At 42.4% G+C, this 21328-nt stretch overlaps 1 protein-coding gene across 2 annotated transcripts in view; it reads left to right on the top strand.

The window, feature by feature from the left end:
* Positions 1-21328, top strand: part of LOC137424589 (plasma membrane calcium-transporting ATPase 2) — a 361066-nt gene that overhangs the window by 269518 nt on the left and 70220 nt on the right. For both annotated transcript variants that reach the window (XM_068112185.2, XM_068112187.2), the window contains exons 14-16: positions 1-229; positions 7819-7998; positions 14173-14260. In XM_068112185.2, the coding sequence (XP_067968286.2) occupies positions 1-229; positions 7819-7998; positions 14173-14260 (497 nt within the window). The remainder of the gene's footprint in view (positions 230-7818; positions 7999-14172; positions 14261-21328) is intronic.

Below are 21328 nucleotides of genomic sequence, written 5' to 3'. Positions count from 1 at the left end.
GTGTACACACATTATGGGAGATGGTGGTGTGGCACGACCATTTCATTCACGTGAACGTGAAGATATTGTGTTGCATGTTGTTGAGCCAATGGCATCAAATTCTCTGCGTACAATTTGCCTTGCCTTCCGTGACCTGCCTGAATCAATATCGTTGGACGATGAACCGAGCGTTGTCAGCAACCTTACCTGCATTGCCATTGTAGGCATTGAAGACCCAGTCCGTCCTGAGGTGTGAATCATTCCTTCAAATCTTCATTAAAGTTTTTTAGTTTTTTTTTAACAATCTGGAGGCCTCGCTTCTCCGACTTCAACATTCAACTCTTTACTTCCAAGTTGCTTAACTTATCACTTCTTTTAATTTTTATGCCTCCACCAACAAAGTCGCCTGATTGTTTCGTTATATATATATTTTTTGAGAGGCATTATGTTTTTGGGTTCTCCGTACGTCTGTCCATCCATCCATGCGTCCGTGATAGCATTCGTTTCGTTACCACGATAACTTGAGAACGACTGAAGGGACTTGGTCCAACTTGGTGCAGGTATCTATAATGAGGTAAAGATGAACTGATTCGATTTTGGGGTCACGAGGTCAGAGGTCAGCGGTCATGTTAGGTACAGATACTGTTACCACGATAACTTGTGAACCAATGATGAGATGTTGACCAAAGTAGGTACAGGTATTATGATAAAAAGATCAACTGATTAGACTTTTGCATCACAGGTCAAAGGTCAGAGGTCATGTCAGGTAAAAATGTGATACTTGAGAACAGCTGAAAGGATTTATATCAGGCTTGGTAAAAGTATGTATTATGATATAATAATGTGGGTGGAGGCTTATCGGTTCTATTTTTTTTTTATTGATCTGCAAATTCACACTGCATTCAACAGATTGTAATAATTACCTCTGGCACCGAATGTGGGTGGAGGCTGTTTTCACCTCTGTCGGTCATTTGTTACTTGGCAAAAAAATGTGTTTTTGACAACTATGTTGATCACTGATTTGTTACCTCCGCCACAAAAGGTGGATGGAGGTTATGTTTTTACCCCTGTCTGTCCCCTGTTTGTTTGTTACTTGCAAAATCGAAGATTTTTCAAGTATATTGGTCGGTTGTGTTTGTGGTTCTGTCTGTCTGTCTGTCTGTCTGTTTGTCTGTCTGTTTCTCTGTCTGTTTGTTTGTTACTTGCAAAATCGAAAATTTTTCAAGTATATTGGTCGGTTGTGTTTGTGACTCTGTCTGTCTTTGTTTGTTTGCTTGTTTGTTTGTTTGTCACCGGCCTACAGGTCACAATTTTCAACCGATCTTCACCAAACTTCACCAAGTGGTAGAGTTGGTCAAATGCCAGAAGCCTATTGTTGTTGGGGTCAATAGGTCAAAAGGTCAACATAGGCCAAAGGTCACCAACTTTGCTAAATTTCTAAAATCCTCAATTTTCATCCGATTGACTTGAAATTTGAAGACCACTTGCATATCTGGTCATTGAATTCAACCACCAAGAATTTTTGAGGTCAACATAGGCCAAATGGTCAACATAGGCCAAATTTCTAAAATCCTCAATTTTCATCCAATTGACTTGAAATTTGGAGAGGACTTGCACATCTGGTCACTGCATTCAACCACCAAGTATTCTTGAGGTCAACATAGGCCAAATGGTCAACATAGGCCAAATTTCTAAAATCCTCAAATTTCATCCAATTGACTTGAAATTTGAAAAGGACTTGCATATCTCGTCACTGAATTCAACCACTAATTATATTTTAGGTGAACATAGGCCAAAAGGTCAACATAGGCCAAATTTCTAAAATCCTCAATTTTCATCCAATTGACTTGAAATTTGAAGGGGACTTGCATATCTGGTCACTGAATTCAACCACCAAGTATTCTTGGTCAACTTAGGCCAAAAGGTCAACAGAGGCCAAATTTCTAAAATCCTCAATTTTCATCCAATTGACTTGAAATTTGAAGACCACTTGCATATCTGGTCACTGAATTCAACGACCAAGTATTTTTGAGGTCAACATAGGCCAAATGGTCAACATAGGCCAAATTTCTAAAATCCTCAATTTTCATCCAATTGACTTGAAATTTGAAGAGGACTTGCATATCTGGTCACTGACTTCAACCACCAAGTGTTCTTGAGGTCAACATAGGCCAAAAGGTCAACATGGGCCAAATTTCTAAAATCGTCACTTTTCATCCTGTTGACCCGAGCTTTGATAAAGATTGTAAATTTAAATCTTCATGAAATGGACAATTTGCTGTATCAATGGTAAACTTTTGGAGGAGGGCGTATTTTGCAAGTATCGTGCTACGCATGACGTTTTCTTGTTTGTTTGTTTGTTTGTTTGTCACCGGCCTACAGGTCACAATTTTCAACCGATCTTCACCAAACTTCACCAAGTGGTAGAGTTGGTCAAATGCCAGAAGCCTATTGTTTTTGGGGTCAATAGGTCAAAAGGTCAACATAGGCCAAAGGTCACCAACTTTGCTAAATTTCTAAAATCCTCAATTTTCATCCGATTGACTTGAAATTTGAAGACCACTTGCATATCTGGTCATTGAATTCAACCACCAATAATTTTTGAGGTCAACATAGGCCAAATGGTCAACATAGGCCAAATTTCTAAAATCCTCAATTTTCATCCGATTGACTTGAAATTTGAAGACCACCTGCATATCTGGTCACTGAATTCAACCACCAAGCATTTTTGAGGTCAACATAGGCCAAATGGTCAACATAGGCCAAATTTCTAAAATCCTAAATTTTCATCCAATTGACTTGAAATTTGGAGAGGACTTGCATTGAATTCAACCACCAAGTACTCTTGAGGTCAACATAGGCCAAATGGTCAACATAGGCCAAATTTCTAAAATCCTCAATTTTCATCCAATTGACTTGAAATTTGAAAACGACTTGCATATCTCGTCACTGAATTCAACCACCAAGTATTCTTGAGGTCAACATAGGCCAAAAGGTCAACATAGGCCAAATTTCTAAAATCCTCTATTTTCATCGAATTGACTTGAAAACTGAACAGCATTTGCACGTTGAGTCACTAAATAGGGAAACTAACTATTTTTGAGGTCAAAAGGTCAAAGGTCAACTGAAGGTCAACCTTCCAAAATCATCATTTTTCATCTGAAAAATCGTCACTTTTCATCCTGTTGACCCGAGCTTTGATCAAGATTGTAAATTTTAAACTTCATGAAATGGACAATTTGCTGTATCAATGGTAAACTTTTTGGGGAGGGCGTATTTTGCAAGTATCGTGCTACGCATGACGTTTTCTTGTTCGTTTGTTTGTTTGTTTGTCACCGGCCTACAGGTCACAATTTTCAACCGATCTTCACGAAATTTCACCAAGTGGTAGAGTTCGTCAAAAGCAAGAAGCCTATTGTTTTTGGGGCCAATAGGTCAAAAGGTCAACATAGGCCAAAGGTCACCAACTTTGCTAAATTTCTAAAATCCTCAATTTTCATCCGATTGACTTGAAATTTGAAGAGGACTTGCATATCCGGTCACTGAATTCAACCACCAAGTATTCTTGAGGTCAACATAGGCCAAAAGGTCAACATAGGCCAAATTTCTAAAATCCTCAATTTTCGTCCAATTGGCTTGAAATTTGAAGAGGACTTGCATATCTGGTCACTGATTTCAACCACCAAGTATTCTTGAGGTCAACATCGGCCAAAAGGTCAACATAGGCCAAATTTCTAAAATCCTCAATTTTCATCCAATTGACTTGAAATTTGAAGAGGACTTGCATATCTGGTCACTGAATTCAACCACGAAGTATCTTTGAGGTCAACATAGGCCAAAAGGTCAACATAGGCCAAATTTCTAAAACCACCAATTTTCTTTTGATTGACTTGAACTTCCAAAAGGATTTATATATATGGTCACTGAATTCAACCACCATCTATTTTTGAGGTCAACATAGGCCAAATTTTTTAATATCCACAATTTTCATCTGATTGACTTGAAAATTGAACAGCATTTGCACATTGAGTCACTAAATAGAGAAACTAACTATTTTTGAGGTCAAAAGGTCAAAGGTCAACTCAAGGTCAACCTTCCAAAATCATCATTTTTCATCTGAAAAATCGTCACTTTTCATCCTGTTGACCCGAGCTTTGATCAAGATTGTAAATTTTAATCTTCATGAAATGGACAATTTGCTGTATCAATGGAAAACTTTGGGGGTGGGAGGGATTTTGCAAGTATCGTGCTATGCATGACGTCTTCTTGTTTGTTTGTTTGTTTGTGAACAAAATATCTCAAAGTTGTGGACGGATTCGGACGAAACTTGTTGGACAGGTTGATTGTGTGACAAGGAAGAATCGATTCAATTTTGGTGAAGATCCAGATCCGGATCCGGCTAGTAGAATGTATTAAGTGATTCTTCACCATTGAGTGATATGGCCAACCAGGTGAAGGTATGCTCTCTACTGAGTGCCCTTCTAGTTTGGGTGTGTGTTTGTGTGTTTCTCTGTCCACTCACTTATACTTGCCTACAGGTCACAATTTTAATATAATCCTCACGAAATTTCAGCAAATGGTAGAGCTGTTGGTCTGACAGAATCCTATTTATTTTTGAGTTCAAAAGGTCAATATAGGCCAAAGGGCAACCATTTGTCTGAATTTCTAAAATCCTCAATTTTTATCCGATTGGCTTGAAATTTGAATAGCATCTTCATATCAGCTAACTGAATTCAACCAACAACTATTTTTGAGGTCAACATCGGCCAAAAGGTCAACATAGGCCAAAGGTCAATAACCTTTTCAAATTTCTAAAATCCTCAATTTTCATCCAATTGACTGGAATATGATGTTCATATCAGCTTAATGAATTCAACCACCCATTAATTATATTTCAGGTCAACATACACTACCGGTCAAAAGTTTTAGAACAACTCAATTTTTCCAGTTTTTATTGAAATCTACGCAGTTTAATGTCCAGTGAATAACCTGAAATGGTACAAAGATAAGCAGTAAACTGCTCGAGGTTTAAAAAAAGTTTAGGTTAGCAAAAACGGGAAAATAATGTAAATTGCACAGTTATATTGTAAAAAAAGGCCTTCTTCAGGGAACAATTAATGGGTTAACAACTTACAGCTGTTCTGCAGCAATGTAAGTAAATTAAGCCTTGAAAGTTGATGCAAACAATTCCTACAGGTGTCCCAAACTCTGCTGATTACTTGATTACAAACCCCCTGTCTGTATAAAAGCAGTATTGGAACAGACTTATTACACCCTCTGAAGCATTATTTGGACAATATTGCACTGCAGGAAGTAGTATATTGGAAACAGGAAGAGGTCTGGCAGACCCAAAGCCACAACAGAATCAGAAGACAAGTTTCTGAGAGTCAACAGCTTCAAGCACAGCTTAACACTGGTCGAGTTTGTAAGCAAGTCTCAGTTTCAACTGTGAAGAGAAGACTTCGAGCTGCAGGTTTGACAGGTTGAGTGGCAGTAAGAAAGCCATTGCTAAGATGGCAAAATAAGAAAAAGAGGCTTGCCTGGGCCATGAAGCACCGCCAGTGGATTACTGAAGACTGGAAGAAGGTCTTATGGACCGATGAATCAAAATTTGAAATCTTTGGTTCATCACGCAGGGTTTTTGTACGCAGTCGAGTAGGCGAAAGGATGGTTCCTCAGAGTGTGACACCAACTGTCAAACATGGAGGAGGAAGCGTGATGGTCTGGAGCTCTTTTGCTGGATCCAGAGTCAGAGACTTGCACAGAGTGACTGGCACCCTGAACCAAAAGGGCTACCACTGCATTTTGCAGCGCCATGCAATACCCTCTGGTATATGCCTAGTTGGTCAGGGGTTCATCCTACAGCAAGATAATGACACTAAACACACCTCCAGGCCTTGTCAAAACTACCTTCGAGGAAAAGAACAAGACGGTAGGCTTCAAATCATGGAATGGCCAGCACAGTCTCCAGACTTTAACCCCATCGAGCTGGTTTGGGATGAACTGGACAGAAGGGTGAAAGCAAAGCAACCTACAAGTGCAACACATTTGTGGGAACTTCTGCAACAGTGTTGTGAAGAACTTCCCGAACACTATTTGATTTCCATTGTAGAAAGAATGCCACGATTTTGTTCGGCGGTTATATCTGCAAAAGGTGGCTACTTTGCCGAGTCAAAAATTTAAATTAAATTTTGTTAAACAAAATGATCCTATGATTTCTTTTTTTATCTCCAATTGTTTATTTGTTCTATGCTTAATTTCAGAGTACATTGAGACATTAAACTGCGTAAATTTTAATAAAAACTGGAAAAATTGAGGTGTTCTAAAACTTGTGACCAGTAGTGTCGGCCAAAAGATCAACACAGGCCAAATTTCTAACAAATTCCCAGTGCCATTCTACCGTGTTCTCTTCTGCCAAGTGTCGCTCAGTGATTTTTTTCATTTGTCTGTCTGTGTGAGTATGATATCTCGGATGTGGACAGATTCGGACGAAACTTAGTGAACAATTTGGGTGTGACAAGGCCGAATCGATTCGATTTTGGTGAAAATCCGGATCCATTTAAGAGAATTTTTAAAATTGTACAAGTGATTCTTCACCGTTGAATGATAGAGCCAAAAACTGTATGTAACATTATATTTCAAAAATTTGTGGATGACATATGACAGAACTTTGTGGATGAGTTGATAAGTGACGACAACAACAAGCCCATTAGCTTTTGGTTCAGTTCGGGATCCAGATCCGACCTATCAGTGAGATACAAAACGTAAACTGGTCAACCTGGCAGAGGTATGCTCTGCACCACATGTCGTTCTGGTTTGAACTGCAACATTGAACCATTTGCAATCCCCAAAGATCCGTCAAATAAAAGCGAGACTGGCGTTTGGTCATGTGGGAAGGCAGAAGGTGGCAAAACGTTTCTGATAAATAATAGTTTACTTAAAATGAACAGGGGTATAATGGAAGACAAGAAAGTATAATTAAACGGGACCAATCTGATTATTCACAGATACAAATAGGGCAGAAGGGAGCACATGACGTTGCTGGTCCTGCAATTTTCGGGCCGTCCCACCCCACTTCAGGACTCCACAACTCTATGCTTGTGTGTGTTTGACTTGTTATTTCATGGCCAGCTGTAGCTAGGAAGCAACAGCCAGTTAACTAACACCATAACTGGATGTTGCTTCCTCCTGTCTACAGTTGAGGATAATTCGCTCGCTATCCCATGGCCTAGATTTTGTATAGCTCATGTGAACGTCCGCAAAACTAATTTGCAGAAAAGATAATTCTAACTTTCAACCCAAATAGCTCTTCAACCATATCTGGAGTACTTTTGTGCCAGAACAGCATTCTTCTTGGACTTCAGAGGATTTTCTCCACTTGGAATGACCCGAGACCATTAGGGTCCCCTTTCAAAATATCTGTCTGTCCCAGGGCCAAATGAGCTAAAAAAAAAAAATTTTTTGCATGCTCATCCCTTTCATCTTATGCAGGTCTTTATCAATAGAATGAAGAAGTCTTCCTTTTTTGGCTGATGATCACAAATTTGTTTCACTGTAAATCAGGTGTAAATAGTAAGAGTATAAATGTGACTTGTTCTTATGCTACTTGTAGGACTGTGTTGAGTACATTAAATTCTGATAATTTATTTCTGATGTGGGTGTTTGTTGCATTATGAACTTTCTTCAACCCTGGAGAGAGCCCTCAGTTTGAAAGTGTGCACTGTACAATTGTACATGCATTATGTTATTTATAAACAAAAACTTTGGGTCATGCTTTTGATCGTGTCTTGAAACGCAATACTCATGCGTACATTTTTTGGTTTGTTGTCTTGTTTGCAGGTGCCAGCAGCCATCAAAATGTGCCAGCGTGCAGGTATCACCGTAAGAATGGTTACTGGAGATAATGTAAATACTGCACGGGCCATTTCTGTCAAATGCGGGATTTTGAATAATCAAGATGAATTTCTCGTGATGGATGGCAAGGAATTCAACAAAAGAATTAGGAATAAAGATGGAGAGGTGTGTGATCCCGACCATTCTGCCTTGGTTGCACCTCTGTCTCCTCCACTCCCCCACTTCCCCACTTCCACCCCCCAAATCCTTCCAACCCCTGCACTCATGGTTATGTATTCTTACCTGTAAAATAGATATGTCACTTCAAAGTAGTAGTTTCAAAGCGCAAGCCAAATGCGTCTTGTGAAGTAAATGTCTGTGCCCCATCGTAGCCTAAAATTTACAAATGCTTTTCCGATATTCTCTTGCAAAGAAAAGACTTGGCTCCTCTAAGTTGGACCATTACAACAAGAACAACTTGGGGGTATCGCCTTTCCATTTTGTTTCTGGCCCGCCATCGCACCATAGTGCTATTGTAGACCATACACTGGGGAACGCTTTAAATCCGAGAGCCTGGACATAAAGAAAGTCGTTGTATTGATGACGTGAAGAGGAAATTGAAAGAAAAGAGCGATGGTTACTTGGTTGTCCAACAAAAACGATATGAAAATGTATTGCTGTTCTTCTGTAAACAACCAAGAACTGCGATGAAAGATTTCAACGTGAAGCATCATTATGAGACAAATCATAGATACAATGGCGCATCTATTGACAATTGGTTAAAGTGAAAACTGGAACAGTTGCCTACAGAACTTGTGTCAGCAGTTTGTTTTTTAAAAGTTGTCAAGCAAATGAAGCTGTTATGCAGGTGAGCTACTTTGTGGCTCCTATAATTGCAAATAATTGCAAACCTTTTAGTGATGGTGAGTTGATGAAAGATTGTATTAATAAGTTGGTAGATGTGGTATGGCCAAAAAATGGCTTCATTCAATGAAAATTAGCAGGAAGGTATAATATCGTGAGCAAAGTCTGATGCTGACTGATGATCACCTTCATTCAATTCTTCAGATTGCGACAACAACTTTTGAGCCCATGTTTCCACAAATGAATGCCGAGTATTGGACACAAGGTTATTTAATTAAACATGAATGTAATTATGCGGCCTGCCACACAATGCCTCACCTGTTAAGTGGTCCTACTTGCCAAAAGCATTGGGAATTCATGCTCTTAAGTAATACATTCCATTTAAAATTGTTGGTGTTATTTGCAGAAGTGTAAATTTGGGTGCAACAAATGATAACACTTCTGCCATTGTTCAAAATTATTCTCATTAAAGTGACAGATGGTGGCTGTTAGCAGTGAGATACTTGTTAAAAAAAAAATAATGATGGCCACTCCAGAGAATGTAAAAGTAAAAAGAAAATCTAGTGATTAATTAAGGGCTCACCATTTTAGTCCTGAAATGTGCTGTCAATATGTTGAATGACCAGGTAGGTTATCTCTACCAAAGTTCAAAACAGCCTCCTCAAAGTATTCAAAATCTGTCCTTTTCCACTAAATCCCAATTCATGTCCTTTAACAGTGTCAAACCGCTCCATGTCAGAATCCTTCCCGCACTTCTCCTGCATGGCTGCATCCTTCCAACTCCACCCCTTTTTGTGCCCTCCCCCCATCCTCTTTAGCATCCCTCCACTTAATGTCCCCATTTTCTGCAATCACCCCTCAAAGCTTCCCCTCACCCAACCCACTCAAAGTTTCTCCATCACCCTGCATATTCCCCTTTGCCCCACCTCCTCCCATCTCCAGGCTTTCCCCTCCTCCCTCCATATTCCTTCTTCCCTCCACTTCTTCACATCCCCATCTACCTACCCTCTTCGATATACCTACACCCTCACATGGCCCGACCATCTCTCATTTCCTGACCTTCCCCTATCTCCCCCACACCCTCTTCCCCCTTGGGTTCTTCCTCGTCCTGCCCCCTCTTAGCTTCTCCCTCATCCCACCAGCTCTTGGCTACCCCATCATCCTGCCCACTCTCAGGTAGCCCCTCGTCCCCCTCGCTCTTGGCTCCCCCTTCGTCCCCCGTCTGCTCTTGACTATCCCTTCGTCCCGCCTGCATTTGGTTTCCCCCTCATCCCGCCTGCTCTCGGCTTCCCCATTGTCCTTACACTTCCTGGCTTCCCCCATGCCCCGCACCCTCCGAGCCGCACCCTTTCAGCTCCTGTCCCACTCCTCACAGCTCATCTCACCCCACCTCCCTAGCTCCTTTCTACTTTCCTGCACCCTGCCAACAACCTTCTCCCCAGTCACTGTGTGGTCATTGTGCAGACCTCAAACATCCGAGGTCTCTGTTCTCACCGGGCAGATCTTTCAATCCAGGCCACTGCTGATAAACCAGACATCATCTGCTTAACAGAATCCTTCCTCCCACAGGACATTCCCCAACTCCTTAGTGTTTTGCCCCGGTTACTGTCTCCTCCGATTTGATTGACTTGGACTACGCCCGAATGGTGGATTTGCTCTTTACATCAATAACGCGATTTCCCACTGCCCTTGTCCTGACCTTATACCTCCCAACCTCCAGGAGTACCTCTGGCTATGACTTCCCCTCCACTGCCACCTTTTGTTAGTCTGTGTATTGTGCCATCCTCCTAACAGTGCCAACTCCTCTACATCTCTCTCTCTCAGACAACATGGATAAACCTTTACCCACTCATCCCAACTGTCTCTTCCTCATTTGTGGCAATTTCACTTGTCACCATGCAACCATGGCTGGGTGTTGGTACCTCTCTCACCAGCTATGGCACTCCAGCAAAGGATTTTTGTGACTCCATGGGACTGACTCGATCTGTGAACTTTCCCACTCAGATTTGTCTGTGGCAAATCCTCCCTTCTGGACTTGGTGATGACCAACTTCCATTTAAATATCTCTTGGTCACCCTCTGCTCCAATTGGTTTATCTAATCATATGTTTGTGAAAGTCAACAGTTCAAAAGTCAAAGTTTCATTTGGCTACTCACAGAGAGCTGCCTCAGTGCCAGCGAATCTGGCAGTTCACTCAAGCAAATTGGTCGGGCCTGTAAGAAGCCATTTCACTTCTGGACTGGGAATTCTACAACAGAAACCTCTCTTATGCACAGATTCATCCCCATCTTGTCTCCAGTTTTCATACCCTTTTCCCATGCATGATCCACTCAATCCTGCTTGTAGGCAGTTGCTTTGAAACAACTTGTCTTCTCTTCCTGGAAGGCAAACCCAACCAAAGGCAATCTCAGATCATTTCACAAAGCCCACAACAAGTGTGTATTCACACTCAAGAGAGCCATAAAACATCTGCCTAACCTCAAGAATGAACTTTCAAACTGGTCTCCCTCTTCTAAAACCTGGTGGCACCTTGTGAAGCATGTCTCTGGTGTATGCTCCCCATTTCCATCCCTCCCTTCTCTTCAAATGGCAGCACAGTCGACTCAGCTTGTGAGAAGGTTGAATGCCTCAATTCTATGTTTCCTTCCAAATTTTTTCCACAACTCCTCGCTCTCTCTACCCACCTTATCCAGGCGTACCCAACTGCTCCTGAACTTTGTCTTTTGCGCCTGAGAAGATGGAGAAGTTTCTGCTAACTCTTGACTCTGATTCTGCAACTGAACCGGACGGCATCACCTCACATGTCCTAGAAATTGGCTGTGCTGCTCTTCCACATCCTCTTTCTGCTCTGCTGACCTTGAACATGCTGCTTCACAAGCCTGGTGTTGGCTTAACGGTTAACGTGACTGGCATAACATATTACGGTCTTGTGTGCATCCCTGTGATGCCATTGAAATAACACCAGGTGGTTTGACTCAGCCTGTCACATTACGAGGTTGGCAAAATGAATACCAGCTTACCTGTATTGGGTGCACCGTATCAACAGCACAGCTGCGCTTCCAGAAAGTGATGCAACCAGTAACTACAGACTGCATATGAATCAACAACACCAACATGCTGCTTCTGCTCTCCCAACAATGGATAGAGGCCCTCAATATCAGATGTGAGGTCAGTGCTGCCTAGATATATACAGTATATATCGAAAATAGAGCTTTCAATACAGTCTGGCAATCCGCCTTGCTCTCCTAATCAATCTGCCCAAGGCATCAAAGGCCAAATCCGCAAATGGCCTACTGACTTCCTTTGCTCTCATAGCCAATGAGTGTCTCTCAACGAAACTCTTATCTCCTCTCTCTGTCATGGCTGGAGTACCCCAAGGCAATTTTGTAGACTGGAGTAACCCAAGGCCCATCCTATTCCTAATCTTCATCAGCGATCTCTCTGATTCTCTGGAAAATCCTCTTTATCTCTTGACTGATAGCCCCAACCTCTGCCATAACATCCCTCTTCCTTTAGATAGGCAGGCAGCAGCCTCTTTCCTCTCCTCAGACCTCAAGAGAATCACAAGCTGGTCAAGCACTTGGAATATGTATTTCAAACCTGACAGATCTCAGACTCACTCTTTCTTTCTGAAAAGACCATCTGGCAAACCCTCCCATCTACTTTCTTAACAATCTTCTTGAAGAAGTTCAGTCGTTAAAACCTTTGGGCCGCACTATCAGCAATGACCTATCTTTGGCAAATTGCATTTCTAAGTTGGCCTCCAAAGCCAGTCTGGGCATCCTCTGTCGTGCAAAGTCCTTCTTTGGCACATCTGGACTAATGCACCTGCAAGGCCTTCATCTGCCGCATGATGGAGCACGATGAAGCACTTTTCTCCCCGATGGGGTAGCGCCTCCGTCCCATACCTTGCTCAGCTTGACACGGTAGGAACCAAGGTGTTCAAGACTATTGGAATCTCCCATGATTAAGCTGAGTCGACAGGCCTATCACTTTCACATCACAGTCAGGTCGGTGGTCTCTCTGTTTTCTATCACCTCATTTCTGGTCTTGTACCCTCTGCTCTTTCTGTGCACTGTTCCCCCAGGTTCCTGCAGGGCACATGTGGTCCACCATAAACCCTCTTCTGGTGAAACTCCCAAAATCCAGGAACATCCACTCATTTGTTCTTCTTTTTTTTCCTACCTGTAAAACCAACTTCGACATTTTCCTCAATCTTATTTTTCCCTCCAGATCTTCAAAACGTCTGCTCTCCACCATCTCAGATCATCCCCCATCCAAAAGCATTATTTTTTTTTCTACCACCGGTTTACCCTCTCCAATTTCACCTCCTTCTAAATTTCCAGTGAATCCTTTCTGAGAGTTTGCTTCTGTATCCATGTTGTCCACCTTGTGCATGCTTCCCTACCCCTCATTCTTCCCCACATCTGTTATTTGTCCAAATCTCCCTCTAGTTTATGCCTCCACCCTGCTTTTATTGTGCTCTTCCCTCCCCCTCTTTACGCTGTTCTTTTTGGTCTTATGTTCTGATCCATTCTGATAGCTGCTCTATGAGCCTCGACTTTGTATACCCAAAATTATATTTTACCGTTGTCTAGTACCCATGAATATACTTTTTACCATTGTGTGGTACCAATGAACCCATCGAATTATAAACACTAGGGCGTGCCCGTACGTGGGTGCAAAAAAACATGCGTGCAAACAACAACAACAAAAAAAAACTTTGAAACCACGTGGCAGTAACGACCACAGAACCCCCCCCCCTCTATTTACATGAAATGGTTTGGTCCATTCGCAAAGCCAAAGCGAACGGCTTGCGAGTACGGTAGAACCCCCCCCCCCCCCCCCCTCTATTTACATGAAATGGTTTGGTCCATTCGCAAAGCCAAAGCGAACGGCTTGCGAGTACGGTGACCATACCTTGGGAACCACTTGTCCGATTAATTTCAAACCTTGAAAAGGCACATCCTCAGGTCCCCAGCAATATATCTGGCAAGTTTCAATTAGATCGGACCCGTGGTTGTCGAGAAACAGCGGTCACAGACAAACACACACACACACACACACAGACACACACACATACACACAGAGATTACTGGAATTATAGATAGATGTACCAATATTTGGAATAGCTCAAATTATTGAAAAAAGTAGACATCAAAATTTGCTGTGCAGAGAAAGAGGTGAGGGGGTGGGGGGATGGGGGGGGGTAGATATTTGTTGTGCTATATCAATCAAATATATGGGTGCGTGTGTATGTGGAGGAGGGGTGTATATGAGATGTGTGTCGAAAGTAGTTTATTTGACAGCTGATGTCACACTTTCATTCATAAGCCGTAATCTCAGTTGGAACATTTGTATGCTGATTCTACTTGGGTACAATTAAGCTGGTGCTTAAACTTTTGCTTTATCTATCTATATTGATTCCAATAAAAGCTAAAAGATACCTCATTCCCAAATATATTTCTAAATGAAGTGTGAAATATTCTATTCTAGGTTGATCAAAAACTTTTGGATGACGTCTGGCCCAAACTGCGTGTGCTTGCTCGTTCCTCTCCTACAGACAAGCACACCCTTGTGAAAGGTATTGTTTTGTTTATGGGGTAGTGGTCTGTAGTTAGAATTCAAGGCCTCAATACCATTTGTATTTTGTTTTTTGTTTTTTACTTTTGAGCCTGTAATAAGGACAGGTGTTAGGGATAACTGATGTATGACCTATGTAAGAGACTGGTCCTTTCCAGTTTTAGACTAGAGAGGTTAAAGATGTTTTGCCACCCGTCTGCCTGGTTGAACCGTGTTGGGACCAGTTGCGAGGTAGCTTCCAGGCATTCTTTCCACTGGAAAATAGGGGGATAGTTAGGTTCCTGGCTGTTCGTGATTCATGAGTGAAAATTGAAAAACTTTACGAAAATGAATTTAAAGGACTACAGTTTCATTCAAAATGCTTACAAGTAAAAAAAGAAGAAGAAGAAGAAGACCCTTTCCATTTTTTTTTAATTGAAGATATGGTGTATACAGTATTAAGTAATTTTTGTTGATGATCATTATGATGCTGATGGTGATTCTTTTAAATCCAGTAAACTCAATGAACTCCTCTGACAAGGACGCAGGCGAGGGTGCTGATGAGTCCTGCACCGAAAGGAATGTAGGTGAGGGAGCTGAATTTGCTTTGGAGGGGTCAGCTGAAAAGAATGGGTGATCACGAGATGCTTTGCTGATTGCTGCAGGTTTCTGCGCAGCTCTTTGTATGGCAGCAAAACATCCTCCAACCCCGTCTTGAACCAGAGGTACCACTCCAACGATGGGTCGGCATCTTGTAACCAGTCAGCGACTGACTTCGTATCCTGCAGCACCTCAGCCAGGAACTTGGTCAGGTTGTGCCTCACCACCTCTTCCTCCTCTTCCTCCTCTTCACTGTTCTCCTCCTCATCCTCGGAGGCCTTAATGATGGCCTTCAACTCCTCCTCAGGCAGCTCCTCACCATGTGAGGCAATGAGATACTCCAATTCCTCAGGCTGCATCTTGTTGAAGCCTTCCCCTCTCGCCTTCCGTGCCAACCCAGAAATTGTCCGCCTCTCTTCAGTGGTGTCGGGAAAACCCCTGAAGTCTTTCTACTACCTGTGGCCATAGATTGTGCCAGCAAGCATTGATGATGGAGGCTTTGATTTCGTCCAGCGAGTATGATGGTGCTGATGCAGTGGGCTATGTTAAACTCCTTCCAACATTTCCTGATGGTCATGCCAGAGTCAGACTCCATAGCATCCAAGATGCGAGGAAGGTGTGATGGGTATAATACATTTTAAACGTTGAAATCACCGCTTGGTCGAGTTGCTGAATCAGGGAAGTGGCATTGGGTGGAAGGAAGATGGCCTCGACATTTGAATGGGCCACCTGCAACCCTTCAGGATGGCCAGGAGCATTGTCCACCAGCAGGACCTTTAAGGAAAGGTTCTTTTCTGACTGGTACGTCTCCATTTGAGGGTCAAAACAGTTGTGAAACCAATCCATTAAGATGGCAGCTGTTACCCACGCCTTTTTGTTGGTCCTCCAAAATACTGACAGAGTGTGCTTGTTTTTGCGCTTGAGAGCACACGGGTGTAGGACACAGTACAGCATCATGGGTTTAATCATGCAGTCCCCTTTGTCGTTGGCACAAAGAAGAAGGAGATACCCCATCCTTTGCAGCCTTGAACCTCGATGCTGTCCCCTTTGTATATCCCTTCAAGATAAAAGTTCACATTGGCATCTCTTTCCAAAACAGGCCATTCTCATCTGTGTTGAAGACCTGCTCCGGTACATACCCCTTCTTCTCAATGTGCTTTGTGAGTTGAGCAGGGAAACTTTGAGCTGCCTCGTTGTCCGTTGAGGCATGCTTACCTGTGAGCTTTACAGTTTTGAGACCGTACCGCTCCTTGAAGTGGTGAAACCATTCCCTACTAGCGCGGAAGGAACTGAGGTCATCTCGTACACGCATCACTCTTGTTTGCATCACCACCCGTGCCAGCCAGACAATCGTCCATTCGCTTTGCCTTTTGATGAATCAGAGGTCTGTTTAAAGGCAAGTTCTTCTTGGGAATTGTCCTCTACCCACACATTTAATGCCTTCTTCCTTGCCTCGATGTGGATGTCCCTGACCTGGGTCACCACTTTGGTGATGGGTACTGCGCTCGTGACAACACTTCCGTGAATTGCCTCCTCGTTCTTCTTCGTGTAGCACACAGTTGACTCGTTGAAGCCATAATGACTGCCCACGTAGGCCGCACTCTCACTTCTTGACAGTCAGTTGAGCAGCTCTACTTTCTGGCTCAGGCTCATGACCTTTTTCTGCCTCTAGGGAGCAGACACATCTCCTGCACTACTCGTACACTTAGAACCCATTATCGAACAATGTGTGCAAAAGTCCACGAGAGCGAGGAATCGCAGCAGCTCAAGACAGTGGGACGAACGATGTGCGCAAAAGTTCAGGAGCACGAGGAATCACAGTAGGTCAAGACAGTGGGACGAGTACAACAACAACAACAACATGCATTTTAAGGCCATTTTCCCTGATAGAGCGGGGGTTAGCCTTGCGGTCCCCATGACAATCTTCTCCATTTTGCCCTATTTTCTGCAATGAATGATTCTGCAATGGGACGAATGATGTGCGCAAAAGTTCAGGAGCACGGGGAATCACAGTAGGTCAAGACAGTGGGACAAACGATGTGCGCAAAAGTTCAGGATCACGAGGAATCGCAGTCGGTGAAGGCAGCGGGACGAAAATAAAGAATGAAACCCAGGACCTGCTGCACATAAGTACTCGTGCAGTGGTTCTGAGTAGATGGAGGATGTTTGGGTAGTGTGCCCATTGTTTGTGGGGGGGTTTCGGTGCTGAGGGATGGTGGCTGAGGATGTCTTTTATGCACGTACAGCTGCTTTATGTGTGACGCATGGAAGATGCTTTTCGAACAGTTATGTGTGCAACCCATGGAAAATGGTTTACGCAGCTGGTGACAAATGCTTTGCGTGGGTGATGAAGCATTATTTTATAACCGTCATGTTCGCGGCTGGTGGAAGAAATACCTTTTGTGCCCGCGAAAAACCACGAAAACGCGAAGCACAGTGCCGTGAATGTAGAAACAGGTCATGCGTGGCTGGTGGAAGATGTGTTTTTGCTCCCGCAAAATTCGCGAATACACAAAGCACAGGGCGGCGAATGTAGAAGCGGGTCACATGTTATGAACCGTGAATTTTCCAATTTTGGGCCTGCAAATGGGGTCTGGCTGCATTGTGATTATTTATTGTCATGCCTTTGTCTCTTGATTCCGTTGATTGATTCTTTTGATTGATTGATTGATTCTCTTCATCTGTTGTCTTGTGCTCCCATTAAATTATTTGTATTTCTCAAGAGTGCCAGTTACGACCACACTTGCTGTATGATGACAATTTAGATTATTGAGAACCCCTGGGGATTAAATTGGTGTTAATTCTAAGATTGATAACAAACAGGTTTATACCACATACAAAACATGGGCACACACTAAATACCGTTCAGGCGTGATCCCCATTTAATTCCGGTCATCTGTGGAAGGAACGTGTTGGTGCCCATCGTGTTGGGCTAGCGGCTAGGGTGCCGGCTTAGGATCCTAGGATCCTGGGTTCGAATCCCGGGCGATCGCTGAATTAACGCCAGGGGGGTTGACTCAGCCTGTCATCCTTCCGAGGTCGGCTAATTGAGTACCAGTTCACTGGTAATTCCCTGTTTGTCGTTGAAGGCGGCAAAAAGGGTTGGCGTCAGGAAGGGCATCCGGCCGTAAAACATTGCTTCAAAAAGGGGACCAAAAAAAACAACAACTACCACGGTCCCCGAAAAGGCCAACCCCCGCTTTGCAGGGAAAAATGGCCTCTAAACGGTGGTTTGTGGAAGGAACGCCATGTTCACAAGAGCATGCACCAGCTGCAGTCTGTTCTTGAAATGGCATTCATTGAATCTTGTTAAATAACAGACAGGTATTGTGTAATAGTTTTAACGGTATTCAACACAAAATAATAATGTATTATCCAGGAGAACTTTCATGAACCAAACGGCCTCATGGATAAGATTTTCAGGGCAATGATTGCAATCAGAAACAAGAAAGAGCAATCAGAGATTGCAGACTCTCACCAGGACAGGACATGGGTGGTTTTGTCCTTGGGTCCTCTGTGTCTTTGGCCTTTTGGCTTCTTGGGGTCTTTTGGGGTTCTGGGTCTTCTGGGTCTATGGGGTCTTTAAGGGTCTTTTAGGGTCTTCTGGGTCTTTAAGGAGCTTTGGGGTCTTTTGGGTCATGTTCGCGTGTCTTTGGGCTTTTACGGATCTTTTGGGTATTTGGGCCCTTTTGGGTCTTTTGGGGTATTTTGGTTATTTTGTGTATTCGGGGTCTTTTGAGTCTTTGGGCTATTTTGTGTATTTGGTGTCTCCAGGGTATTTAAGGGCCTTTTGGGACCCTGCGTCTTTTGGGACTTCAGGGTATTTTGGGTCCTCTGTGTCTTTTGGTTATTCGGGTTTTTTTGGGGTTCTCCAGGGTCTTAAAGGATGTTAGGGCTATAAAGGGTCTAAAGTCTCCAGACAGACCTCTCCAGACACACTCCCACCCGCAACCTCCGCTCTGCTGATACCAACCTCCTGACCCCCTCCATCCGGACCAAATTCAGATCCTGGGGGGACAGGGCCTTCTCCATCGCTGCTCCCACCCTCTGGAACTCACTACCTCACACCATCAGAGACTCCTCCTCACTCACCACATTCAAAACATCACTAAAGACCCACATGTTCAACACTGCATTCCACATTCAACCCACAGCATTTAACCCCTGACTATCTCTTCTCCTTCTCCCTCCTTTTGCTTTAAATATTTCCCTATTGATTCTTGTCTTTTTGCAATTGTTGTTTTCATGTATTGTTATGCATTATGTTTTCCACTCTGTCAAAGCGCCTTTGGGCTTCTTGAAAAGCGCTATACAAAATAAATGAATTATTATTATTATTATTAAGTGTTTTAGGTGTCTTAAAATGTCTTGAGAGTCTTGGGGGTCTTAAGGGTCTTAGTGTCTTTGTGGTTCTTCATGGTCTTAATGGGTCTCAGGGTTGTAAAGGCTTGTGAAAGTGTCCTAGCATTCTAAAGGGTCTAATGTAAGTAATACACATACTCATGATTTGAGTGGACAAACAAGTGGACTCAAATGCAATACCCTCTCCCCTGGCTAGGATAACAACTAAATTGCATTCTGTTGTTTGTATTGACTTATCTCAACTCGATTAAGGACCAACGAAAAAAGAAGTGAAACGTTTTTTTTTCTATTCTGATTAAAGTTACACTATTGTGTTCAAGAAGAAACAACTGATGTAACTTAATTCTAATGCAAAGTTTGGAATTAGATGATGCCTCATAGTATTTTTGTATTGTATTAATCAAGGAGTATGTAGTTTGTTTATTTTCGTTTTATTTTTAGGATGTTCACATCCTGATGTACTGTTGTAAATCAATTGTTAATTCATTACTCATTCAGTTGATCTTTGCTACTTTCTACTGCAGCTAGCAATGATACATCGAACGTTGATAAATCTGTCTGATCCTCCAACCCCTTCTTTGATTGATTTCCAACATTCTTGCAACTCTCATATTGTCAAAACCGTTGTTTCCAAGCCTGTTTTGATCAGCTCCATCAACACCTCCTCATTTTGTTCCCTATATTCACCAATAAGCTTCTCTCTCTTTGCTGACTTTGGCCCCTTCCCAATTTGTAGCTCATGTTCTTCAGCATTGATATCATTTGTGTATTTCCATTGTTCACCTGCTCTCCTCTCCTCATTTTTTATATTCAAGGATTTTTTTTTCTTCTCCAAGGATTTTTTTTTTAATTCTTGAAAATCGGAAAATACAGCGTCGTTGATGAAACGCCACCTATTTCTGAATAAATTTCCCCTGTTACACGAACACTTAATCCCACCCGTGGCGACATCCTTTGGACAAGTTTTCAGCCATTTCGGAACACATGCTTCTTCTTCGTTATTCATAAGCTTCAGTCCTCCCAGATTCTTTTGAGTGGTTTGAAGAGATGAAAAAAATCACAAGACGAGTGTAAAGTTTCTGCAAAATTATTTCGAACTTCCCAAACCTCTGCTTTGAGGCAAACCTCTCAAAATATTCCACCACCAAGTCCGATGAACTGTTAGGGTGATTTGGAATGGAATTGGAAGAATTTCCAAAAATAAATGGAATTGTTTTTTGAGAGTGACAGGGCTATATAAAAAGCCAAGATCTGAGTATACTTATTTCTGGACAGCTCACGGATGGAAACAGACTTTTGGTACCCACCTTACACAAACTGTATTGAATTAAAAATGGGAATAAATAATTGTTTTCACATTTCCAACACCAACATCCAAGTCTTCCTCAATTTTACGTTTACCAATCCTCCAAAAATAGTTGTGCAACACTTTTGTCTGCTTGAGTGACGGTAGTTGGTTGCTTGTGAGGATGCCCAGGATCACTCAACAATTCACTGGCCCATTTAAACCCACAATTATGTGAAAGATATACCGTATTTTCTGGTGTATTAACCGCGCTTTTTTATCGGCAAAAAAGTTAAAATTTGGGGGTGCGGTTAATACACAATTATAGAAAGAAAAAAAACAGTTAAAAACAATCGATGCTGAATTTCCATGATATTCCAATTGTCCTACACATACCACTAGATCTATATTTTATATACCAGGGAACGTTTAGACTTTAGAGCTTTCATAATTATGTAAAACTATGGAAGTACAAGCGATCTCGGCTGCACATTTTTGCACGGTAACCCCGACGTGTGATCACATTCCTGGCAATTCTGATTGATTGACAAACAGGAGTGAAGAATGATTGACGGGAATACCTACCTGGATGGGAATACCCAAATTAAGTGGACTTGGGAGCAAGTATGTCGATACCTCTTGTTACCTCGTCCTGTACAAAGTTAATGTACAAACGTATTTCGATCTCGATCAGAAAATAAAATGATCAAAAAATATTTATTATTTATTGAGGATGAAAAACAGGGGTGCGGTTAATAAACGGTCGTGGTTAATACATCGCAAAATACGGTATATATCACCAAATTTTGCAACAAGTCTCTGTAGATTTCACCTGGATTGATG

This window comes from Myxine glutinosa, chromosome 4 (genome assembly GCF_964187855.1).
Source record: "Myxine glutinosa chromosome 4, kmMyxGlut1.1, whole genome shotgun sequence".
Lineage (NCBI taxonomy): Eukaryota > Metazoa > Chordata > Myxini > Myxiniformes > Myxinidae > Myxine > Myxine glutinosa.
This window is presented reverse-complemented; position numbering and strand designations above follow the sequence as displayed.